This window comes from Pseudophryne corroboree, chromosome 2 (assembly GCF_028390025.1).
Source record: "Pseudophryne corroboree isolate aPseCor3 chromosome 2, aPseCor3.hap2, whole genome shotgun sequence".
NCBI classification, from domain to species: domain Eukaryota; kingdom Metazoa; phylum Chordata; class Amphibia; order Anura; family Myobatrachidae; genus Pseudophryne; species Pseudophryne corroboree.
Genome location: NC_086445.1, coordinates 386,742,697 through 386,769,620, shown reverse-complemented (window position 1 = coordinate 386,769,620; position 26,924 = coordinate 386,742,697). Strand labels below are relative to the sequence as shown.

Below are 26,924 nucleotides of genomic sequence, written 5' to 3'. Positions count from 1 at the left end.
ACATAGCTTTGACTCTAGGACCCAGTATACTCATGTCTCTTTGGGCATGTTTTATATATATATATATTATATATATATATATATATATATATATACCTATCTCTTAAGACAGCATCTTTAATATATATATATATATATATATATATATATATATATATCTATATGCATACTAGGGTCTCCATCTCTGCTGATAAGGTACCTGTCCACGCTGCCACAGCGCTATAAACCCATGCCGACACAATCGCCGGTCTGAGTAGTGTACTAGAATGTGCACGCTTTTTGCAGGATCCCTGAGAATAGCTAGTGCTACCTTCTGTGCAAACGTGACACCCTAGGGGAAGATTCCCATCACATCCTGGCCCTAGTGGGGAAAGGATACTGCCTGAGAATTTTTTGTGGGAAGCTGCAGTCTCTTGTCTGGAGATTCCCACTCTTTTTCCTCATGAGATGAGGGAAATTTACCTCAGCTTTCTTCCCCTTAACATGTGTACCCTTGTGTCAGGGACAAATGAGTCATCAGTGATATGCAAATCATCTTTTATTACAATAATCATATATTGAATACCTTTCAGCCATTTTGGCTGTACCAGGCTTTGCATTATCGTAGTCGACACTGGAGTAAAACTCCGTGTCGATATCAGTGTTTATTATTTTGGATAGTGAGCATTGTGAGACTCTGAAGGTCTCTGTGACATAGGGACAGACATGGGTAGATTTCCTGTCTGTTCTCTAATCTTTTGTGCAATAAATTCACCTCAGGACTTACACATATCCAAACAGGTGTCGGCGTTGTCGACGGAGACACCCTCTCACACACATATTTGCTCTATCTCCTCCTTAGGGGAGCCTTTTACCTCAGACATGTCGACACACACGTACCGACACCACACACACAGGGGATGCTCTATTTGAAGACAGTTCCCCCACAAGGCCCTTTGGAGAGACAGAGAGAGAGTATGCCAGCACACACCCCAGCGCTATATGACCCAGGAATCACACAGTAACTTAGTGTTAACCCAGTAGCTGCTGTATATATTGTTTTTACGCCAAATTTATGTGCCCCCCCTCTCTTTTTCACCCTCTCTATCGTGTTTCTGCAGGGGAGAGCCTGGGGAGCTTCCTCTCAGCGGAGCTGTGGAGAGAAAATGGCGCTGGTGAGTGCTGAGTAAGAAGGCCCCGCCCCCTCAGCGGCGGGCTTCTCCCGCGATTTTGTGTAAAATTAATGGCGGAGGCTCATGCATATAACAGTGTCCAACTGTATATATGCTGCTTTTTGCCAGGAGGTAATCAATTGCTGCCCAGGGCGCCCCCCCCCCTGCGCCCTGCACCCTACAGTGACCGGAGTGTGTGGGTTAGTGTGGGCGCAATGGCGCACAGCTGCAGTGCTGTGCGCTACCTCATATTTAGACAGGAGTCTTCTGACGCCGATTTTGACGTCTTCTTGCTTCAATCCGCCGGCTTCTAACTTCTGGCTCTGCGAGGGGGACGGCGGCGCGGCTCCGGGAACGGACGACAAGGTCAGGTCCTGTGTTCGATCCCTCTGGAGCTAATGGTGTCCAGTAGCCTAAGAAGCGCAACCTTGCCGCAGTTAGTAGGTTTGCTTCTCTCCCCTCAGTCCCATGTAGCAGAGAGTCTGTTGCCAGCAGAAGCTCTCTGAAAATAAAAAACCTAACAAATACTTTCTTATTAGCAAGCTCAGGAGAGCTCACTAAAATGCACCCAGCTCTGTCCGGGCACAGATTCTAACTGAGGTCTGGAGGAGGGGCATAGAGGGAGGAGCCAGTGCACACCAGTAGTACTAAATCTTTCTTAGAGTGCCCAGTCTCCTGCGGAGCCCGTCTATTCCCCATGGTCCTTACGGAGTCCCCAGCATCCACTAGGACGTTAGAGAAAAGAGGTTTATGGTAAGAAATTACCGTCGTTAAATCTCTTTCTGCGAGGTACAGTGGGTTCCACAGGGATAACATCAGGGTGTAGAGTAGGATCTTGAGCCGAGGCACCAACAGGCTAAAGCTTTGACTGTTCCCAAAATGCTCAGCGCCACCTTCTGTATAACCTCGCCTACGTGCACAGGAGCTGTTTTGTTAACCAGTCCAATGCAGTAGCAGGTAAAAGAGACGACAACCGTTAGTACCCACGTACACCACATTCCAGGAGAAGGTATCAGCGGCTAATGCCATACAAACCCAAAAGAAGCTAAATGCGTCAGGGTGGGCGCCTTGTGGAACCCAGTGTACCTCGCAGAAAGATTTAACAGTAAATTCTTACTATAAATCTCCTTTTCTGCAGCGGGGTACACTAGTATTCCACAGGGATAGCATTGGGGATGTCCTAAAGCAGTTCCTCATGGGAGGGGACGCACTGTAGCGGGCACAAGAACCCGGCGTCCAAAGGAAGCATTCTTCGAAGGTTCTATGCCTTCGAAGTATCGAAGGCATAGAACCTTATGAATATGTTCACTGAGGACCACGTAGCCGCCTTGCACAATTGTTCCAGGGTGGCACCACGGCGGGCCACCCAAGAAGGTCCAACCGTCCGAGTAGAATGGGCTTGATGGTAGCAGAAGCTGGAAGACCAGTCTGTACATAACCTTGTGCAATCACCATTCTAATCCATCTGGCCAGGGTCTGCTTATTCGCAGGCCAGCCATGTTTGTGAAAACCAGAAACTACAAAAGAGAGAATCAGACATCCTAACGTAGGCTGTCCTCTCCACATAGATACGGAGAGTCCGAACCACATCCAAAGATCGTTCTTTGGAGGACAAGTCAGAAGAGATAAAGGCTGGAACCACAATCGCACGGTGAAGGTGGAAAGAATACTCCACCTTAGGTAGATAAACATGGCGTGTCCGAAGAACCGCCCAGTCACGGTGAAAAATCAAAAAAGGTGACCAACAGGATAAGGGACCCAAATCTGAAACCGGTCTAGCAGAGGCAATAGCCAGCAGAAACAAAACCTTAAGATTAAGGGGGTCATTCCGACCAGTTCACACGCAGCGGTTTTTCGCTGCGGTGCAAACGGGTGCGGAATGCGCATGCGCGGCGGCCGATGTGCGCGTGTCGCCGGGTTACATCACGGCTTACGACGGAAGCGATCGCAGCGGCAACCGCTAAGAAGATTGACAGGAAGGAGGCATGGATGGGCGGATCTGGACCGTTGGAGACCGTTTTCGGGGAGTGGTGAGTAAAACGCAGGCGTGTCCAGGACAACGGAGGTGTGACGTCAAAGCCATCATCATCGCTGGATCCATCGCACAGGGTAAGTATGTCCAGCACTAGTCTACTTCTGCTTGAATTTTTTTTAGCTTAGCAGGGCTGCACAAGCGATTGCAGTCCTGCTAATATAAAATACACTCCCCCATAGGCGTGGACTATTGATCGCAGCAGCAGCTAAAAGTTGCTGGCTGCGATCAACTCGGAATGACCACCTAAGCCACTTAAGGTCCGAAGACTCAAGAGATTCAAACGGAGACTCTTGCAAGGCCTCCAAAACCACCAACAAATCCCAAGGAGCCGGGACATAGGGAGGTTGAATCCGTAACACACACTGAGTGAATGTATGAACATCAGGCAGAGTCAAAAATTTTCTCTGAAACCATACCGACAAGGCAGAAATATGAACCTTGATGGAGGCCAGACGAAGGCCTAAGTCCAGGCCCCGTTGCAGGAAGGCTAAACGTTTGGCCGTACTAAACTTGTAAGTGTCATGATTGTTAGATGTGCACCAAGCAAAGTAAGAATTCCAGACCCTATGATAAACATGGTTTGAATGACCGCCTCAGAAAATCCTTTGGCACTCAGAACTGAAGCTTCAAGAGCTTCACCAGCAGCAAAAAGTTGCTTGGTGTGATCAACTCGGAATGAGGGCCAATATACGAAAGACATTATCTAGCATTATCAGAAAAATTGGACTGCAGCTCTGCTTCCGCTTCCTGAGCCCACGCTTTAATAGCTTCTGAAGCCAAACTAGCCGCAATAGTGGGCCGATGTACAGCTCCCGCAAGAGTATAAATAGCCTTTAAGCAACCCTCCACACGCTTATCCGTCGGTTCCTTCCGAGAGGTCACGGTAGTTACAGGGAGAGCAGAGGACACCACCAGCCGAGCTACTTGCGAATCCACCGGCGGTGGCGTTACCTAATTTTTACTTAACTCCGCAGTGAGGGGATAAAGAGCCAGCATCTTCTTGTGAGGTGTGAATTTCTTTGTTGGATTTTCCCAGGATTCCTGAATTATGTCAACTTAGTGGTCAGAATGAGGTAAAACTAATTTAGTAACCTTCTGACGTTTGAATCTATCAGGTTTCTTAGAGGTAACAACAGGTTCTGGGTCATCATCAATTTGAAGAATCAGCCTGATAGCCTCTAATAGGTCAGGAACATCCACCTGTGAAACAGATTCCCCATCAGAAGCATCTGTATCAGTGTCTGAAGGGTCAGTATACACGTCATCCTCATCAGACGAAGTGTCTGAAACATGGGTGGATTGTGAGGAAGTAATGGCCCACTTAGAGGATCCCTTAGTCTTAGGCGGGCGAGGGTTGGGTTTCTGTTTGTTACATGAGTGATTCAATTGCTGTAACTGAGTGGACAGGAGATCTGGCCATGGCTGATTAACTGCAGGGACAATATGTGGCTGTACCGGCACGTGAGGTCCCATAGGGTCGTGTCTAGTTACCAGCGTATTTAGTAAAGTAGAGAAAGTAGCCCAAGGCGGGTTGTTATGTACCCCCGTTGCTACAGACCTACTGGGGGTAGGGAACCCCCAGAACCTGAACCCTTCGCTGCTATGTTTTCCTCTAATGTGTCCGTTACATCACCACAGCGTATTGCGGGATCAGCCACAGAACTGTCGCCCCTTGAAGCTGACATAATATGAAAGCGTGAACCACGGGAAAAACAGTATAATAGCAGTATAATACCTAACCAAGAACCCACTGTACAGTGTGATAGCACAAACAGAGAATTCAAGAGGTATATAGTGACTGAAAATCACAGCGAAAAATATACAATAAGTATATCCTGTGAAAAATAAGAATTTACTCACCGGTAATTCTATTTCTCGTAGTCCGTAGTGGATGCTGGGAACTCCGTAAGGACCATGGGGAATAGCGGGCTCCGAAGGAGACTGGGCACTCTAAGAAAGAATTAGGACTACCTGGTGTGCACTGGCTCCTCCCTCTATGCCCCTCCTCCAGACCTCAGTTAGGGAAACTGTGCCCGGAAGAGCTGACACAATAAGGAAGGGATTTGGAATCCCGGGTAAGACTCATACCAGCCACACCAATCACACCGTACAACTCGTGATACTATATCCAGTTAACAGTATGAACAACAACTGAGCCTCACGAACAGATGGCTCATAACAATAACCCTTTAGTTAGGCAATAACTATATACAAGTATTGCAGACAATCCGCACTTGGGATGGGCGCCCAGCATCCACTACGGACTACGAGAAATAGAATTACCGGTGAGTAAATTCTTATTTTCTCTGACGTCCTAGTGGATGCTGGGAACTCCGTAAGGACCATGGGGATTATACCAAAGCTCCCAAACGGGCGGGAGAGTGCGGATGACTCTGCAGCACCGAATGAGCAAACACAAGGTCCTCCTCAGCCAGGGTATCAAACTTGTAGAATTTTGCAAATGTGTTTGAACCCGACCAAGTAGCAGCTCGGCAAAGTTGTAAAGCCGAGACCCCTCGGGCAGCCGCCCAAGAAGAGCCCACTTTCCTCGTGGAATGGGCTTTTACAGATTCAGGATGCGGCAGTCCAGCCGCAGAATATGCAAGTTGAATCGTGCTACAGATCCAGCGAGCAATAGTCTGCTTAGAAGCAGGAGCACCCAGCTTGTTGGGTGCATACAGGATAAATAGCGAGTCAGTTTTCCTGACTCCAGCCGTCCTGGAAACATATATTTTCAGGGCCCTGACTACGTCCAGTAACTTGGAATCCTCCAAGTCCCGAGTAGCCGCAGGCACCACAATAGGTTGGTTCACATGAAAAGCTGAAACCACCTTAGGAAGAAATTGGGAACGAGTCCTCAATTCCGCCCTATCCATATGAAAAATCAGATAAGGGCTTTTACATGACAAAGCCGCCAATTCTGATACACGCCTGGCCGACGCCAAGGCCAACAGCATGACCACTTTCCACGTGAGGTATTTTAGCTCCACGGTTTTAAGTGGCTCAAACCAATGCGACTTTAGGAAATCCAACACCACGTTGAGATCCCACGGTGCCACTGGAGGCACAAAAGGGGGCTGAATATGCAGCACTCCTTTAACAAAAGTCTGAACTTCAGGCAGTGAAGCCAGTTCTTTTTGGAAGAAAATCGACAGAGCCGAGATCTGGACCTTAATGGAACCCAATTTTAGGCCCATAGTCACTCCTGACTGTAGGAAGTGCAGAAATCGACTGAGCTGAAATTCCTCCGTTGGAGCCTTCCTGGCCTCACACCAAGCAACATATTTTCGCCATATGCGGTGATAATGTCTTACGGTCACATCTTTCCTAGCTTTAATCAGCGTAGGAATGACTTCCTCCGGAATGCCCTTTTCTTTTAGGATCCGGTGTTCAACCGCCATGCCGTCAAACGCAGCCGCGGTAAGTCTTGGAACAGACAGGGCCCCTGCTGCAGCAGGTCCTGTCTGAGCGGCAGAGGCCATGGGTCCTCTGAGATCATTTCTTGAAGTTCTGGGTACCAAGCTCTTCTTGGCCAATCCGGAACCACAAGTATAGTTCTTACTCCTCTCCTTCTTATTATTCTCAGTACCTTGGGTATGAGAGGCAGAGGAGGGAACACATAAACCGACTGGTACACCCACGGTGTCACTAGAGCGTCCACATACAATCATTTGGAAGACTTCTGGATGAAGTCCCCACTCTCCCGGGTGGAGGTCGTGCCTGCTGAGGAAGTCTGCTTCCCAGTTGTCCACTCCCGGAATGAACACTGCTGACAGTGCTAACACATGATTTTCCGCCCATCGGAGAATCCTTGTGGCTTCTGCCATCGCCATCCTGCTTCTTGTGCCGCCCTGACGGTTTACATGGGCGACCGCCGTGATGTTGTCTGACTGGATCAGCACCGGCTGGTGTTGAAGCAGGGGTCTTGCCTGACTTAGGGCATTGTAAATGGCCCTTAGTTCCAGAATATTTATGTGTAGGGAAGTCTCCTGACTCGTCCATAGTCCTTGGAAGTTTCTTCCCTGTGTGACTGCCCCCCAACCTCGAAGGCTGGCATCCGTGGTCACCAGGACCCAGTCCTGTATGCCGAATCTGCGGCCCTCTAGAAGATGAGCACTCTGCAGCCACCACAACAGCGACACCCTGGTCCTTGGAGACAGGGTTATCAGCCGATGCATCTGAAGATGCGATCCGGACCTTGTCCAACAGATCCCACTGAAAGATCCTTGCATGGAACCTTCCGAATGGAATTGCTTCGTAAGAAGCTACCATCTTTCCCAGGACTCGCGTGCAGTGGTGCACCGACACCTGTTTTGGTTTTAGGAGGTCTCTGACTAGAGAGGACAACTCCTTGGCCTTCTCCTCCGGGAGAAACACCTTTTTCTGTTCTGTGTCCAGAACCATCCCCAGGAACAGTAGACGCGTTGTAGGAACCAGCTGCGACTTTGGAATATTCAGGATCCAGCCGTGCTGTTGTAGCACTTCCCGAGCTAGTGCTACTCCGATCAACAACTGTTCCCTGGACCTCGCCTTTATAAGGAGATCGTCCAAGTACGGGATAATTATAACTCCCTTTTTTCGAAGGAGTATCATCATTTCGGCCATTACCTTGGTAAATACCCTCGGTGCCGTGGACAGACCAAACGGCAACGTCTGGAATTGGTAATGACAGTCCTGTACCACAAATCTGAGGTACTCCTGGTGAGGAGGGTAAATGGGGACATGCAGGTAAGCATCCTTGATGTCCAGTGATACCATGTAATCCCCTTCGTCCAGGCTTGCAATAACCGCCCTGAGCGATTCCATTTTGAACTTGAACCTTCTTATATAAGTGTTCAAGGATTTCAAATTTAAAATGGGTCTCACCGAACCGTCCGGTTTCGGTACCACAAACATTGTGAAATAGTAACCCCGTCCCTGTTGAAGGAGGGGTACTTTGGTTATCACCTGCTGGGAGTACAGCTTGTGAATCGCCTCCAGCACGCCTCCCTGTCTGGGGGAGTAGTTGGCAAGGCTGATTTGAGGAAACGGCGAGGGGGAGACGTCTCGAATTCCATCTTGTACCCCTGAGATACCACTTGTAGAATCCAGGGATCCACCCGTGAGCGAACCCACTGGTCGCTGAAGTTCCGGAGACGGGCCCCCACCGCACCTGGCTCCACCTGTGGAGCCCCAGCGTCATGCGGTGGACTTAGAGGAAGCGGGAGAGGACTTTTGTTCCAGGGAACTTGCTGTTTGGTGCAGCTTTTTCCCTCTACCTCTGCCTCTGGGCAGAAAGGACGCGCCTTTAACCCGCTTGCCTTTCTGGGGCCGAAAGGACTGTACCTGATAATACGGTGCTTTCTTTGGCTGCGAGGGAACATGGGGTAAAAATGTCGACTTCCCAGCCGTCGCTGTGGAAACGAGGTCCGAGAGACCATCCCCAAACAATTCCTCACCCTTGTAAGGCAAAACATCCATGTGCCTTTTAGAATCCGCATCACCTGTCCACTGCAGAGTCCATAATACTCTCCTGGCAGAAATGGACATTGCATTTATTCTAGATGCCAGTTGGCAAATATCCCTCTGTGCATCTCTCATGTATAAGACTACGTCTTTAATATGCTCTACAGTTAGCAATATAGTGTCCCTGTCAAGGGTATCAATGTTATCAGACAGGGAATCTGACCACGCTGCTGCAGCACTGCACATCCATGCTGAAGCAATAGCCGGTCTCAGTATAATACCTGAGTGTGTATATACAGACTTCAGGATAGCCTCCTGCTTTCTATCCGCAGGCTCCTTTAGGGCGTCCGTATCCGGAGACGGTAGTGCCACCTTCTTTGACAAGCGTGTGAGCGCTTTATCCACCCTAGGGGATGTCTCCCAACATATCCTATCCTCTGGCGGGAAAGGGTACGCCCTTAGTAACTTTTTGGAAATTACCAGTTTCTTATCGGGGGAAACCCACGCTTCATCACACACTTAATTTAACTCTTCAGAAGGGGGAAAAACCACAGGTTGCTTTTTCTCCCCAAACATAATACCCTTTTTTGTGGTACCAGGGTTAATGTCAGAAATGTGCAACACATTTTTCATTGCCGTAATCATGTAACGGATGGCCCTATTGGAATGTACACTAGTCTCATCGTCGTCGACACTGGAGTCAGTATCCGTGTCGACATCTGTGTCTGCCATCTGAGGTAGCGGGCGTTTTTGAGCCCCTGATGGCTTTTGAGACGCCTGGGCAGGCACGGACTGAGAAGCCGGCTGTCCCACATCTGCTATGTCATCAAACCTCTTATGTAAGGAGTTGACACTGTCACGTAATTCCTTCCACATATCCATCCACTCAGGTGTCGACCCCGCAGGGGGTGACATCACATTTATCGGCACCTGCTCCGCCTCCACATAAGCCTCCTCATCAAACATGTCGACACAGCCGTACAGACACTCCGCACACACACAGGGAATGCTCTAACTGAGGACAGGACCCCACAAAGTCCTTTGGGGAGACAGAGAGAGAGTATGCCAGCACACACCACAGCGCTATAAATCACAGGGATGTACACTATAATGAGTGATTTTACCCTATAGCAGATAGATATATATATAGATAGAGATATATATATATATAGAGATATATATAGAGATATATATATATATATATATATATATATATATATATAGAGATATATATATATAGATATATATATATATATATATATATATATATATATAGAGATATATATATATAGATATATATATATAGAGAGAGAGAGATATAGAGATATATATATATATAGTGTATTTGCGCCTAAATTTAGTGCCCCCCCCCCTCTCTTTTTTACCCTATTGAGCCTGGAAACTGCAGGAGAGAGCCTGGGGAGCGTCCTTCCAGCGGAGCTGTGAGAGGAAATGGCGCCAGTGTGCTGAGGGAGATAGCCCCGCCCCCTTCACGGCGGACTTCTCCCGCTTTTTTTATGGATATATGGCAGGGGATTTTACACATATATAGTCTTAATGACTATATTATGTGTATTTTTTTGCCAATGTAAGGTAATCTTATTGCAGCCCAGGGCGCCTCCCCCAGCGCCCTGCACACATCAGTGACCGGAGTGTGAGGTGTGCACGGGGAGCAATGGCGCACAGCTGCAGTGCTGTGCGCTACCTTAATGAAGACCGGAGTCTTCAGCCGCCGATTTCCTGGACGTTCTTCTTGCTTCTGGCTCTGCAATGGGGACGGCGGCGCGGCTCCGGGACCGGACGACCGAGGCTGGGCCTGTGTTCGATCCCTCTGGAGCTAATGGTGTCCAGTAGCCTAGAAGCCCAAGCTAGCTGCAAGCAGGTAGGTTCGCTTCTCTCCCCTAAGTCCCTCGTAGCAGTGAGTCTGTTGCCAGCAGATCTCACTGAAAATAAAAAACCTAAATATACTTCCTTTTCTAGAAGCTCAGGAGAGCCCCTAGTGTGCATCCAGCTCGAGCCGGGCACAGATTCTAACTGGGGTCTGGAGGAGGGGCATAGAGGGAGGAGCCAGTGCACACCAGGTAGTCCTAATTCTTTCTTAGAGTGCCCAGTCTCCTTCGGAGCCCGCTATTCCCCATGGTCCTTACGGAGTTCCCAGCATCCACTAGGACGTCAGGGAAATAGGATTTTGGTAAATCCTTTTCACGTATTCCGTAGAGGATGCAGGGGTCCACATTAGTACCATGGGGTATAGACGGGTCCACCAGGAGCCATTGGCACTTTAAGAGTTTGAGAGTGTGGGCTGGCTCCTCCCTCTATGCCCCTCCCACCAGACTCAGTCTAGAAACTGTGCACGAGGAGACGGACATCTTCGAGAGAAGGATTATACACAGATAGTGGTGAGATTCATACCAGTTCACACATACAAGGCACGCCAAGCCAACGTAGCTTGAACATTCAGCAACTGCTGAAACAGTACTTACCAAGTAACAATACAGTACTCATCTAAAACGAAGTGGTACTGAACCAAATAACATTTGCAGGAAAACGAAGCGCTGGCCGGGCGCCCAGCATCCTCTACGGACTACGAGAAAAGGATTTACCGGTACGTACCAAAATCCTATTTTCTCTTACAACCTAGAGGATGCTGGGGTCCACATTAGTACCATGGGGATGTACCAAAGCTCCCAGAACGGGAGGGAGAGCGCGGAGGCTCCGGCAGAACTGATTGACTGAACTTCAGATCATCAGAGACCAAAGTATCGAACTTGTAAAACTTTGCAAACGTGTTCGACCCAGACCAAGTTGCAGCTCGGCAAAGTTGCACTGCCGAGACACCCCGGGCAGCCGCCCAGGAAGACCCCAACTTACGAGTAGAGTGGGCCTTAACAGATTTTGGACACGGCAGTCCTGCCGTAGAATAAGCGTGCTGGATAGTGAACCTGAGCCAACGAGAGATCGTCTGCTTAAAAGCAGGACACCCAATTTCCTTGGGGTCATATAGGACAAACAGAGAGTCTGACTTTCTGTGACGAGAAGTTCTCTTCACATATATCTTCAGAGCCCTTACGACATCCAAACACTTTGATGTAATTGAGGAGTCAGTAGCCACTGGCACCACAATAGGTTGGTTGATATGAAATGCTGACACAACCTTTGGAAGAAACTGCTGACGTGTCCGGAGCTCAGCTCTATCTTCGTGGAAGATCAAGTAAGGGCTTTTACAGGATAAAGCCCCCAGCTCGGACACACGTCTAGCAGAAGCTAAGGCCAACAACTTGACCGCCTTCCATGTAAGAAATTTGACCTCTACCTCGTGTGGAGGCTCAAACCAATCCGACTGGAGGAACTGCAACACCACGTTAAGGTCCCAAGGCGCCGTAGGCGGTACAAAAGGGAGGTTGGATATGCAGAACTCCCTTCAAAAAGGTCTGAACCTCAGGGAGGGCAGCCAATTGTTTCTGAAAGAAAATGGATAGACCTTCACAGATCCCAACCTCAGGCTCATATCCACTCCTGCTTGCAGGAAGAGGAAACATCCCAGTTGAAACTCTACCATACAAAACTTTTTGGACTCACACCAGGAGACATATTTCTTCCAAATACGATGGTAATGTTTAGACGTTACCCATTTCCTAGCCTGTATGAGGGTAGGAATAACCTTCTTCGGAATGCCTTTCCGAGCAAGAATCAGGCGCTCAGCTTCCATGCCGTCAAACGTAGGCGCGGTAAGTCTTGATAGGCGAACGGCACCTGCTGCAGCAGGTCCTCCCGAAGAGGAAGAGGCCTCGGCTCTTCTTGCAGTAGATTCAGAAGGTCCGCGTACCAAGCCCTTCTTGGCCAGTCTGAGGCAATGAGGATCGCTTGAACCCTTGTTCTCCTTATGAGATTTAGGATTCTTGGGATGAGTGGGAGTGGTGGAAACACGTACACTGACTGGAACACCCACGGAGACACCAGGGCGTCCACTGCCACTGCCTGTGGGTCCCTCGACCTTGAACAATAACGCTGAAGCTTCTTGTTGAGACGAGAGGCCATCATGTCTATTTGGGGTAATCCCCCAAGATCTGTTATTTCCTTGAATACCTCTGGATGGAGACCGTGTCTGCTGAGGAAGTCTGCTTCCCAGTTGTCTACTCCCGGAATGAAGATGGCTGACAGCGCTAACGTGTGCTTTTCTGTCCAGAGGAGTATTCTTGTCACCTCTGACATTGCCGCTCTGCTCTTCGTTCCGCCTTGTCGGTTTATGTAAGCCACTGTTGTTACGTTGTTCCAACTGCACTTGAATGGCCCGAATCCTTAGAAGAGGGGCCGCCTGAAGAAGACCGTTGTAGACGGCTCTTAGTTCCAGGATGTTGATGGGCAGGCCGGCTTCCAGGCTTGACCACCTTCCTTGGAAGGTTACTACTTGAGTGACTGCTCCCTAGCCCCGAAGGCTCGCATCCGTGGTTAGAAGGACCCAGTCCTGACTCCCAAACCTGCGGCCCTCTAGAAGGGGAGGCAATTGGAGCCACAAGAGGAGTGAAATCTTGGCCTTTGGGGACAGACGAATTCTCTGATGCATGTGGAGGTGAGATCCCGACCACTTGTCCAGGAGATCCAGTTCGAAAGTTCGAGCGTGGAACCTCCCATACTGGAGAGCCTCGTATGAGGCCACAATCTTTCCCAATAGGCGGATGCATTGATGAACCGACACCCGGGGTGGCTTCAGGACATCCCGGACCATAGCTTGTATCACCAACGCCTTTTCCTGCGGAAGAAACACCCTCTGCACTTCCGTATCCAGGATCATACCCAGAAATGACAACCCCTAGGTTGGTTCCAAATGTGATTTTGGAAGGTTCAGAATCCAACCGTGACTCTGGAGCAGTCGTGTTGTGAGAACAATGGACTGCAGCTGCCTCTCCTTGGACAATGACTATATCAACAGATCGTCCAGATATGGAATGATGTTCACCCCCTGCTTGCGTAAGATAATCATCATTTCTGCCATCACCTTGGTAAACACCCTCGGCGCTGTGGAGAGGCCGAATGGCGGGGCCTGGAACTGGTAATGACAGTCCAGAAATGCAAAGCGGAGATAAGTCTGATGCGGCAGCCAGATCAGAATGTGAATGCACGCATCCTTAATACCCAGTGATACCAGGAATTCCCCCTCTTCCAGACCTGATATCACCGCCCTGAGAGACTCCATCTTGAACTTGAACTCCTTTAGAAAGGGGTTCAATGATTTTAGGTTCAGAATTGGCCTGACCGAACCATCCAGTTTCGGTACCACGAAAAGGTTCGAACAGTAACCTTTGGTCAGCATGTGAGGTGGCACTGACACAATGACCTGTGCTTCCACCAGCTTTTGGACAGCGTCTTGTAGTACAGTTCTGTACTCCAACAGAGTTGGTAAGCCCGACTTGAAAAGCAATGAGGAGGGAGACTTTGAAATTCCAGCCTGTATCCCTGAAACACAATATCTATCACCCAGGGATCCAGGCCGGACGATACCCAGACATGACTGAAGTGTCCGAGTCTCGCTCCCACTGGCCCCACCATCGGGGAGTGCAGTCCACCATCATGCGGAGGACTTTGACGTACCCGGAGCAGGCTTGTGTTCCTGGGAACCTACAGCGGCAGGTTTCTTGGACTTAACCTGACCTCCCCTAAAGAAGGTATTGGATGTTCTGGCCTTTCTAGGCTTGTTAGGCCGAAATGACTGCGTTGCAGCTGAAGAGAAAGATTTCTTCAGAGCAGGTGCTGCTGAGGGAAGAAACGGAGACTTACCCGCTGTAGCAGTGGATATCCACGCGTCTAGAGCTTCCCCAAAGAGAGTCTAACCTGTATAGGGTAGGGACTCCACACTCTTTCTGGATTCCGCGTCGGCCGACCACTGGCGCAGCCACAGTCCCCGACGAGCTGAAACAGACATGGAAGAGATTCCCGCAGCCATGGAACCCAGATCTTTCATGGATTCTACCATAAAACCTGCTGAATCGTGAATGTTGCGTAAATATAATTCAACATCACCCTTATCCATCGTATCCAAATCCTCTAGTAAGGTAGCCGACCACTTCACTATTGCCTTTGCAATCCATGCACTAGCAATAGTGTGACGTAATATGGCCCCTCAAGCAATGTACACTGATTTAAGCGTGTTATCAATTTTCCTATCTGCCGGCTCCTTTAAGGCGGTAGATCCTGGAACAGGCAAAACCACCTTCTTTGAGAGTCTGCACACAGATGCATCAACAATCGGAGGGTTTTCCCATTTTTTCCTAGCCTCCTCAGGGAAAGGAAATGCCACCTGGACCCTTTTAGGGACCTGGAATTTTTTCTCAGGGTTTTCCCATGCTTTTTCAAATATAGCATCCAACTCCTTTGACGCAGGGAAGGTTAGCGAGGCTTTTTTATTTTCAGTGAAAAAAGCCTCCTCAACCTGCTCAGGTGTGGTATCATTAACATTTAACTCATCCCTGACAGCCTCTATCAACAACTGCACCCCCTCTGCAAGAGATGCAGACCCCCGCAACACATCCCCATCACCATCTGTGACAGAATCTGTGTGACATGCACAAGCGCACGTTTGTGGGGGTATATAGCAGGGCGTCCTGAGGTACCAGAATCGGGCCATACTGCCATAGAACTCTGTAATACCTGGGTTGCAGATTCATTACTTGCAACCTTGTCAGAAATCTGAGAAATCCAAGATTTGATAGAGGAAAACCACTCAGGTTCCCTTGCTGGTATCGGAGCCAACCCACAGTACAGCGCTTTCAGTAAAGGGAGACCCCTTATCAGCGCAGACTGTGTCCCTTAATAGGAGACACAGTCGTTCTACAGCCTCCCCTACCTTCTACAACCCCCTGGTACCGTGTACTGAAAGTTGGAACTGCTGTGGAGGGACCTGTTCTTCCATCCAGCGCTGTATAGGCAAGAAAATGGCGCTGGAACCCTGCTGGGTCCGCTGAGAAGCTCCGCCCCCTTAATGGTGCTATCTTCCTGCTCTTCAAGAATTATACTGGCCTGAGGAGAAATGTGCTGGCTGAGATCCGCGGACCCCGACAGACTTGCTGACCAGTGTGGGGGTAAGCGCTGGCCCAGGTCGCCCCTCACAGCGCCGCACCATGTGCCTCTGAACCTTCACAGGAGCGCAGTACTGCGCTCCCTCCCCATTGCCGCCATCTTCACACCGGCCCCCCGCTTGCTAGAGGGATCGGTGTCTCACTCACCACTCTTCAGATTCTGTAAGGGGTTGGCGGCATGCTGCTGGGACGAGCAGTCCCCTGTGGCGGAGATCGATCTGACCCCTCTGGAGCTCAGTGTCCAGTCAGCAGTCAGTGGCTCAGACTCAACAGGGCGGACACTGCTCCCCCCCTTAGTCCCTCGCTGCAGGCAGGCTGTTGCCAACAGCCTCCTGTAAAAAAATAAACTCTAAACTAACTAGCTAGAAAAGCTCAGTAGAGCTTCCCTAGCTGTGAACGGCTCCTCCAGGCACATTTTCTAAACTGAGTCTGGTGGGAGGGGCATAGAGGGAGGAGCCAGCCCACACTCTCAAACTCTTAAAGTGCCAATGGCTCCTGGTGGACCAGTCTATACCCCATGGTACTAATGTGAACCCCAGCATCCTCTAGGACGTAAGAGAAATACCTATAAAAAAAAACAACCCTGACGCACTTAGCCCCCCTCAGGGTACAGAATATAGGGATAGCAATCTGAATGAGATACACGAAGTAGAAATCACACAGCAGCTATATGCACGCACACACACAGTCACATGTACAATGCAGAAATTATGACAAACAATAAAACTGTACTGGACTAGCAATACTAAGTAAAGCTATATAGGCTTATAGATCTATCAATGCACAGTAAAGACTGGATGTATATCCCAGGGTACTTGTACTACATAACCCTGAAGTAATGCACTGTTTCTTAACTAACACTGTCAAAAGACATGTAGAATACTTAAGTGTCCTGTAAAATGCACAGCGCTGATAGGCTTTGCCCATGCAGTCCCAGAATCAGCTCAGCAAGTGTAATTGCGCCCAAACGCTGACAGGGAGTGAGGGAGAGAGAGAGATGCAGCTCCAGGGCGGAACATTTACTCTAAATGGCGCCCTGGGGCTGGGGGAGGGGCTACAGGTCAGAGCCGTATCTCCTTGCTGGACTTCACCACCGGGTACTGTGGGCCATATAAAACGTTTTATGCAGAAAACCGACCTGTGCCCTTGCCCTGGTGGTCTAGTAGGGTCCCTGTACCAACATAGCGTCCACACCAGCGCGCGCGGCCCGCCTCCTAATTGCTGCGCCGGATCGTGTTTTACAGCGGTCGCGCCTGGGGGACCCTCTTACCTCCTCCCTAGATGTGGCCACGCGATCCCGGAGAGCTGCGGTGAGTGTGTGTGTGTGTGTGTGTGCCTGACCTGAAGAACCGGAACCCTCCGCTGTAAGTACCCGGCAACCAGGGTGTGGGAATATACAGCGCCGCCAGGGGAGGTGATGGAGCTGCAGCAGGAGATGTCAGAATAACATCTAGCACGAAGAGTGCCTCTGCTGCAGCCCTTGAAGTCTTCTATCTTTTTAAAAAGCTGTTTTCAGGGCTGCTGGAGCAGCCCTGCCTGTTAAACCCCTTTACACAGCCCAAAATTTCCCGGTTAAAAACACATAAACGCGCATCAACCCGGGAAATTTCTCAGTGTGAAAGGGTACAGGGACAAAATACCGGGATTTCTGTCCCTGCATTTCAACCCTGCAACCGACCAGGGTTGGTCCCGGGTTCTTCCCTGGAACCTGGACAGTGTGAATGGTGCAGGGACATGTCCCACCTTCCCGGGTTGCCTCTGCTGATGCTGATTGGCTATTCAGGGCACTTCCTGGTCTTGTGTTTTTCTGAGACGCCCATTTTCAGAAAATGTAGGGCCATCCCGGGTTCAGTATGAAAGGTGCAGACCCGGGATTTCTCGGCTCCAAATGCTGGTATGAAAGGTGCGAACCCGGGAATGTCCCTGCATGAGCCCGTGGCAGAATTCCCGGGTGTGAAAGGGGTAGGAGTGTCCTGCACTGCAGGCACCAACTTACAAACTGAGCCCCTGTGCACGGAGGTGGGGTTATAGAGGAGGTGGCGCTGAGCATCTCGGGAACAGTCAAAGCTTTTAGCCTGTTGGTGCCTCGGATCAAGATCCTACTCTACACCCCGACGTTATCCCTGTGGAACCCAGTGTACCCCGCTGCAGAAAGTTAAATTACCAGCAGTTGCCGTGTAGATCCACGCATCTAACGCTTCCCCAAACAGAGCCTAACCTGTGAAGGGTAGGTTCTCCACACTCTTTTTGGATTCCACGTCCGCACACCATTGGCGCAGCCAAAGTCCCTGTATGCCGAGATAGCCATGGAAGAAGCTCTTGCGTTCAGATGTCCAAGGTCTTTCATGGCTTCAACCATGAAACCTGCAGAATCCTGTATGTGGCGTAAAAATAATTCAATGTCACTTCTATCCATAGAATCTAAAACCTCTTTTAAAGTGCCTGACCATTTTACAATGGCTTTAGCACAAGCAATAGTAGGCCTTAAAGCCACGCTATTTGCTGTGTATAAAGATTACAGTGTAGTCTCAATCTTGCGGTCGGCCGGCTCTTTGAAAGCGGTGGACCCAGGTACAGGTAAAACCACTTTTTTAGACAACCTAGAAACCACCGGTGGGTTTTCCCACTTTTTCCTATCCTCCTCAGGGAAAGGAAAAGCAATGAGAATCCTTTTAGGGATCTGAAATTCTTTCTCCGGATTCTCCCAGGATTTTTCAAATAATGCGTTCGATCATTTAGACGCAGGGAAGGTAAGGGAGGCTTTCTTATTGTCAGTAAAGTAAGCCTCCTCCACCTGCTCAGGAACCTTACCAGTAATGTGTAAAACATCCCTAATTGCCTCAATCATGAGTTGCACCCCCTTAGCAAGGGATGCCTCTCCACCCGTATATAACCATCACGTCCTCTGAATCAGAGTTGGTATCCGTCTCGACAAGCATTATTTTTGCAAGAGCACACTTTTTATGATATATCTCAGGGGTCTTGGATGAGGTAGTGGGAGTTGAATACGACAAAACCTCCACAGATCTTTTCAAAACCTGTGTTTCAGTCTCAATCCTAGATGAAATCTGGGATATTATTCCCTTAAGAGAAGCCACCCATTGGGGTTCGGATTCACAGGGCTGAGACAGTATATTGCATTCCTGAATACATGGAATAGACTCCTCTGTAGATACACACTCTGCAGCACAATAAACAGAGTCCCTAGACATGGTAATGTGAGATTATATATATATATATATATATATATATATATATATATATAAACATACACACACAGGAAAATGTCAGACACAATTTCCCCCCACCCCAGTACCTGCAGAGACACAGAGTATAAGGAGCCAGCACACACAGCGCGCCCCAGTAGGCAGTTATATGATAAATGCCTGGCGCTGACTGAGCAAACTTAATAAATTAAACAGCAATAATAACAGTAAATAACACTCCCCCCCCCCCCCCCCCCCCCCCTTCTACAACCCCCTGGTACCACAATTGATAGCTGGAGTTATGCGCTCCCTGTCAGCGTCTCTTGGCTGTGATCTGCAGGGAGAAAATGGCACTGGTGAGTGCTGGATTCGCTCTGAGGAGAAGCTCCACTCCCTGTACCGGCACGTCTTCCCGCACTTTTTATTTTATACTGGCCTGAGGTAAAGCGTTGCTAGCTGCAGTACAGAGTCCATGATAGCCATAGTGACTAGTGTTTAGGGTATTGCGCTGGCCCACCTCGCCCCACACAGCGCCGCACAACTGTACCTCTGAGCCCTCCGGAGCGCAGCTTTACAGCGCTGCACCCCTACCCTTGTGCCGCCATTCTCGCCGGTGACCAGCTTATCGGGGCACCGACGTCATACTCACCACCTCGATCTTCTGGCTCTGTTAGGGGGTGGCGGCAGTGCTGCGGTAGTGTGCGGTCGCCTCGGGGGCTTGCAATCATTACTCTCAAAAGTCCAGTGTCCTCTCAGCAGAGATAGGGGCCATTAACCTCTAGGGTTGGTTCCTACTCCCCCCCCCCCCCCCCCCCTCCCAAGCCCCACGAAGCAGGGAGGCTGTTGCCAGTTCCCTGTACCTAACTCTGAACAAAACAAAAAACAATAAAACTAAAATAACTCCTAGGAGCTCCCCTAGCTGTGACCGGCTCCACCGGGCACATTTTCTAGACTGAGTCTGGTAGGAGGGGCATAGAGGGAGGAGCCAGCCCACACTATTAAACTCTTAAAGTGCCCATGGCTCCAAAGGGACCCGTCTATACCCCATGGTACTAATGTGGACCCCAGCATCCTCTAGGACGTAGAATAAATATGATTTCCTTCCTGTCAAATCAAAGGGGTAACGTCGGCGTATCTAAATATATTTTGGGGTAAAAGGTAAAAAAGTTCCCTGACCCCTGGTCTAACGTGAGCTCATGTCCCTGTACAACACAGAAAATCCCATGGTCAGTAACAACAGGAAACATAAACCATGCTATACCTCCACATCCAGCCATCAGACCAGCATCCTCTCCACATTGCTCCAGGTCAGCAGCGAGAGTGTGATAACGCTTCTGTAACCCGGGCACACTCTCCATCATGTAGGTCTAAGAAGTAAAAAAAAAAGAAAAACAGCTCTGCAACAAGAATTTGCTTGTTCAGTGCAACCCAGCAACATGACTTTTGCGGCCTTGCCAAACAAATTTACTTTTCACAACGGAATTTCTAACTACTCATCTTGGAGGGAACAGTTGTTGGTGACATCTCAACAAGTCTCATACTGAAGCCCATTCTAGAATTTAATGTTTATCACTATTATCTGGAAAGATATCTGATGGGTTTAATTCATGACTGGTTGAGACATACATTATTCTATGCTTGCACTGCTACAATATATTCCAGATCCCCTAACTCACTTTCATGTACGGGCAGTGCTTAAAGTGGTCCTAGAGAGGTGGTGGAACTCACCCCCCTCCCCACGGCGCTAAAGCAACAAAGGTATTGAGCGCCCGCAAAAAAGGGGGCGTGGTCTCAAAAAGGGGCGTGTTACACAACAGTAATAATGCCCACAGTAGTAGCACCCCATAATACACATAACGCCCACAGCAGTAGCACCTCTTATACAATGCCCACAGTGGTAGTGCCCCATATATAGAGCACATAGTAGTGGTGCCCCTTATGCAATGCCCGCAATAGCAGTGCCCCTTATGTCCCCAGGAGTGATGTCCCTTATGAAGTGCCCCCTTTACAATGCCCTCATTAGTAGTGCCCCCAGTAGTAATGCCCTTAATGGTAATGCCCGTGTAATATTGCCCCCAGTAGCAATGTTGCCTGTAGTAATGCCCCCAGTCGTTTTGCCCCTGTAGTTATGCACCCTTGTAGTTTAGACCCCAGTAGTAATGCCTCCAAGTAGTAATGCTCCCAGTAGTTTAGCCCTTGTAGTTGCACCCCCAGAAATAATGCCCCTGTAGTTATGCCCCCAGAAGTAATGCCCTCCTGTAGTTTGCCCCCAGTAGCTTGCCCTCAGCAGATGCCCCCAGTAGTTTGCCCCCAGTAGATGCCCCCCAGTAGTAATGCCCTCCTGCAGTTTGCCCCCAGTAGTTTGCCCCTCAGTAGTTTGCCCCCCAGTAGTAATGCCCCCCCAGTTGTTTGCCCCCAGTAGATGCCCCTCAGTAGTTTGCCCACCAATAGTAATGCCCCCCCCCCCCCCGTAGTTTGCCCTCAGTAGATGCCCCCAGTAGTAATGCCCCCCCCCCCCAGTTGTTTGCCCCCATTAGATGCCCCTCAGTACAATGCCCCCACCCCACCCCCAGATGCGCCGCTACACAAATTAAAAAAAGAGAAACACAACGCACCATACTTACCTAGCCCCGCTTCGTGTCCAGCTGCAGTCTTCTGTGCGTCCGCTCCTCGGCACTATGGGAGAGACGTCATGACGTCTCTCCCATAGCGCGCAATGACAGAGCCGGAAGCCGGAGCTCAGTATTGAGCTCCTGCCTCCGACTGCCGCTGTGCAGGGAGACGGGTGCCCGTCATCTCGCTGCTGCGACGCCGGGACACATGGGGTGAGGGTAGATGCTAGAATCAAGTGGGCTAAGGGACCTTTTCCGTAAGGGGGAGGAGTTACGACGCAAGGGGGAGGAGCTAGGCCAGCGGGATAGTGGTGAGGTGAGCCAGAGGAGGCGGAACTGCGTTCCGTCTCCAAATGGAACTGACGGAACGCAGTTCCGGCTCACTTTAACCCCTGTGTACGGGCACAGTTAGGGTGATGCGGCAAGCTGGCACTGCCATTGTGCTGTTATGATTTTGATTTCTCCACAATGGTTATGAGATGCCACTTTGTTGGTTCCACTCACACAATACCCAGACCCTACTCTGCTCACACTGGTGTCTGCGGGAGCCCCAGTGCTCTTTATCAAGGAGACAGGTAATGTCAGGAAGGTAGTGATGCCAATCACAACCACCCCTTCTAACATAAGTGCCAGCCTTCACTGACTAGTCTGGTTGCTGCACTCATAATGGGGACCTCATGCTGCTGGCTTCCCATTACACTGATAATCAGTGCAGGCCAGCTAGCGCTGGGATTGGTAAATAGGAGGGACCTGGTCTTACTGAGGCCTAGCACTAATATCAAAGAAAAGTCAACATGACGGCTCCTAATAAATCCTACACACTAGTCTAATGTCCATTTTACACGCTAGTCTAATGTCCATTTATAAACTGCATATTTCATACTGGTTGTGCAACCAGTATCTGTCCAGCTGTTGTGGGATGGTATGTTCCAGCATGCCAGACATAGGAGACACAATGATAGACTGTGCTGGGAGACAGACAGAGTACTCACCCTCTGTCCCCTGCGGATCAAGTAGCTACACATTCCCCTCCTCCCTGAGCTGGGAGCCTTCTGATGATACAGACAGACAGGGCTGAGACAGACGCACAGACAGCGCTGGGAAGAGACAGACGCACAGACAGGGCTGGGAGGAGACAGACGCACAGACAGGGCTAGGAGGAGGCAGACGCACAGACAGTAATCACCCCTTCCCCTGCGGATCGGTTGTGTCTATGTTACCTTCGTGCTCAGGACATGGACGTGACAAAACGAGAGGGCAGGAGAGAACTTCCGCCCTTACAGCACCTAAATGTCTTCTTCGTTCTCTGTTCGTTTGGGGGAATTTTTTCCCCCAGAGGATGCTGGGGACTCCAAAAGGACCATGGGGTATAGACGGGATCCGCAGGAGCTTGGGCACACTTAAAAGACTTTGGGTGTGAACTGGCTCCTCCCTCTATGCCCCTCCCCCAGACCTCAGACTTTGTGCCCAGGAGTGACTGGACACACACTAGGGGAGCTCTACTGAGTTTCTCTAAAATACTTTATGTTAGGTTTTTTATTTTCAGGAAGACCTGCTGGCTACAGGCTCCCTACATCGTGGGATTGAGGGGAGAGAAGTAAGACCTACTTCTTCTTAGTTAAAGGCTCTGCTTCTTAGGCTACTGGACACCATTAGCTCCAGAGGGTTCGATCACTTGGTTCGCCTAGCTGCTTGTTCCCGGAGCTGCGCCGTCACCCCACTCACAGCAGCCAGAAGAAAGAAGCCGGGTGAGTATTGGAAGAAAATAAGACTTCAGTGACAGCAGAAGATTTCAGTTACGGAGGTAACAGCAGCGGTAGCGCTGCGCTCCAATGCTCCCACACACCAACGGCTCTTGCAGGGCGCTGGGGGCGAGCGCCCTGGGCGGCATGTTACTGAGGTTCAGATCGCTGGCAAAGGGGACATATTAGGTGCCCGGACACCGGGTATGTTACCCCCGCCAGTGTACTGCAGTGATCGCGCTGCGCGCCATTGCTCCCACACACCAACGGCTTACGAGGGTGCAGGGGGGGGGCGCCCTGGGCAGCGATTTCTATATATGTATATATACAGGGGGTTAACGGCTGTATATAGACCCCCCCCCCCCATGGCTCAATATAGGTATATATTTATTTGAGCGGGCTTAAGCGCGCCGGGAAGGGGTGGAGCTTAGCCCTCAACGGAGTCAGCGCCATTTTCTCTGACGTCCTAGTGGATGCTGGGAACTCCGTAAGGACCATGGGGAATAGACGGGCTCCGCAGGAGACTGGGCACTCTAAGAAAGAATTAGGACTACTGGTGTGCACTGGCTCCTCCCTCTGTGCCCCTCCTCCAGAACTCAGTTAGAATCTGTGCCCGGCTCGAGCTGGTTGCACACTAGGGGCTCTCCTGAGCTTCTAGTAAAGAAAGTATTTATTAGGTTTTTTATTTTCAGTGAGATCTGCTGGCAACAGACTCACTGCTACGAGGGACTTATTGGGAGAGAAGCGAACCTACCTGCTTGCAGCTAGCTTGGGCTTCTAGGCTACTGGACACCATTAGCTCCAGAGGGATCGAACACAGGCCCAGCCTCGGTCGTCCGGTCCCGGAGCCGCGCCGCCGTCCCCCTTGCAGAGCCAGAAGCAAGAAGAACGTCCAGGAAATCGGCGGCTGAAGACTCCGGTCTTCATTAAGGTAGCGCACAGCACTGCAGCTGTGCGCCATCGCTCCCTATGCACACCACATACTCCGGTCACTGATGGGTGCAGGGCGTGGGGGGGGGGGGGCGCCCTGGGCTGCAATTAGAGTACCTTAAAATGGCAAAAAAAAAACATAATATAGTCTAATAAACTATATATGTGTAAAAATCCCCTGCCATAATATTAATAAAAGAGCGGGAGAAGCCCGCCGAAAAAGGGGCGGGGCTATCTCCCTCAGCACACTGGCGCCATTTCCTCTTCACAGCTCCGCTGGAAGGACGCTCCCCAGGCTCTCCCCTGCAGTTTCCAGGCTCAATAGGGTAAAAAAGAGAGGGGTGGCACTAAATTTAGGCGCAAAACTGTGTATTATAGCTGCTATAGGGAAAATCACTTTGTGTAGTGTAAATCCCTGTTTATATAGCGCTGTGGTGTGTGCTGGCATACTCTCTCTCTGTCTCCCCAAAGGACTTTGTGGGGTCCTGTCCTCAGTCAGAGCATTCCCTGTGTGTGTGCGGTGTGTCGGTACGGCTGTGTCGACATGTTTGATGAGGAGGCTTATGTGGAGGCGGAGCAGGTGCCGATAAATGTGATGTCACCCCCTGCGGGGTCGACACCAGAGTGGATGGATATGTGGAAGGTATTAACCGACAGTGTCAACTCCTTACATAAAAGGTTCGATGACATAACAGCTGTGGGACAACCGGCTTCTCAGCCAGTGCCTGCCCAGGCGTCTCAAAGGCCATCAGGGGCTCAAAAACGCCCGCTACCTCAGATGGCAGACACAGATGTCAACAAGGAGTCTGACTCCAGTGTCGACGACGACGAGACTAATGTACATTCCACTAGGGCCATCCGTTGCATGATTACGGCAATGAAAAATGTGTTGCACATTTCTGACATTAACCCAGGTACCACTAAAAAGGGTATTATGTTTGGGGAGAAAAAGCAACCAGTGGTTTTTCCCACTTCAGATGAGTTAAATGAAGTGTGTGAAGAAGCGTGGGCTTCCCCTGATAAAAAACTAGTGATTTCTAAAAAGTTACTAATGGCGTACCCTTTCCCGCCAGAGGACAGGGTACGTTGGGAGACATCCCCGAGGGTGGATAAAGCGCTCACACGCTTGTCAAAGAAGGTGGCACTACCGTCTCAGGATACGGCCGCCTTAAAGGAGCCTGCGGATAGAAAGCAGGAGGCTATCCTGAAGTCTGTATATACACACTCAGGTACTATACTGAGACCGGCTATTGCTTCAGCATGGATGTGCAGTGCTGCAGCAGCGTGGTCTGATTCCCTGTCTGATAACATTGATTCCCTTGACAGGGACACTATATTGCTAACCATAGAGCATATTAAAGACGTAGTCTTATACATGAGAGATGCACAGAGGGATATTTGCCGGCTGGCATCTAGAATAAATGCAATGTCCATTTCTGCCAGGAGAGTATTATGGACTCGGCAGTGGACAGGTGATGCGGATTCTAAAAGACACATGGAGGTTTTGCTTTACAAGGGTGAGGAATTGTTTGGGGATGGTCTCTCGGACCTCGTTTCCACAGTGACAGCTGGGAAGTCGACATTTTTACCCCAGGTTCCCTCACAGCCAAAGAAAGCACCGTATTATCAGGTACAGTCCTTTCGGCCCCAGAAAGGCAAGCGGGTTAAAGGCGCGTCCTTTCTGCCCAGAGGCAGGGGTAGAGGGAAAAAGCTGCACCATACAGCCAGTTCCCAAGAACAGAAATCCTCCCCTGCTTCCACTAAATCCACCGCATGACGCTGGGGCTCCACTGGTGGAGCCAGGTGTGGTGGGGGCCCGTCTCCGGAACTTCAGCGACCGGTGGGTTCGCTCACAGGTGGATCCCTGGGTTCTACAAGTGGTATCTCAGGGATACAAGCTGGAATTCGAGACGTCTCCCCTCGCCGTTACCTCAAATCAGCCTTGCCAGCTACTCCCCCGGACAGGGAGGTAGTGCTGGCGGCAATTCACAAGCTGTACCTCCAGCAGGTGATAATAAAAGTTCCCCTCCTTCAACAGGGACGGGGTTACTATTCCACAATGTTTGTGGTACCGAAACCAGACGGTTCGGTGAGACCCATTCTAAATTTGAAATCCTTGAACACTTATATAAGAAGGTTCAAGTTCAAAATGGAATCGCTCAGGGCGGTTATTGCAAGCCTGGAAGAAGGTGATTACATGGTATCACTGGACATCAAGGATGCTTACCTGCATGTCCCCATTTACCCAACCAGGTGTACCTCCGTTTTGTGGTACAAGACTGCCATTACCAATTCCAGACGTTGCCGTTTGGTCTGTCCACGGCACCGAGGGTATTTACCAAGGTAATGGCCGAAATGATGATACTCCTTCGAAAGAAGGGAGTTATAATTATCCCATACTTGGACGATCTCCTTATAAAGGCGAGGTCCAGGGAGCAGTTGTTGGTCGGAGTAGCACTATCTCAGGAAGTGCTACAACAGCACGGCTGGATTCTGAATATTCCAAAGTCGCAGCTGGTTCCTACGACGCGTCTGCTGTTCCTGGGTATGATTCTGGACACAGAACAGAAGAAGGTGTTTCTCCCGGAGGAGAAGGCCAAGAGTTGTCATCTCTGGTCAGAGACCTCCTGAAACCAAAACAGGTGTCGGTGCATCACTGCACACGAGTCCTGGGAAAGATAGTAGCTTCTTACGAAGCAATTCCATTCGGCAGGTTCCATGCAAGGATCT

General features: G+C 50.0%; 1 protein-coding gene across 3 annotated transcripts in view; it reads right to left on the bottom strand.

Annotated features, from left to right (window-relative positions):
* The window catches only part of LOC135022110 (adenosine deaminase domain-containing protein 2-like), a 231,250-nt gene extending 209,476 nt beyond the window's left edge, over positions 1-21,774 (bottom strand). Inside the window, exons 1-2 of one of the 3 annotated variants that reach the window (XM_063953290.1) lie at positions 21,526-21,774; positions 20,172-20,277 (exon numbers count right to left, since the gene is read on the bottom strand). In XM_063953290.1, coding sequence (XP_063809360.1) covers positions 20,172-20,277; positions 21,526-21,528 — 109 coding nt within the window. In that variant the 5' untranslated portion in view covers positions 21,529-21,774. The remainder of the gene's footprint in view (positions 1-20,171; positions 20,278-21,525) is intronic. The other 2 variants (XM_063953288.1, XM_063953289.1) reach the window with 2 other exon arrangements.
* Positions 21,775-26,924: the final 5,150 nt, after the last annotated feature.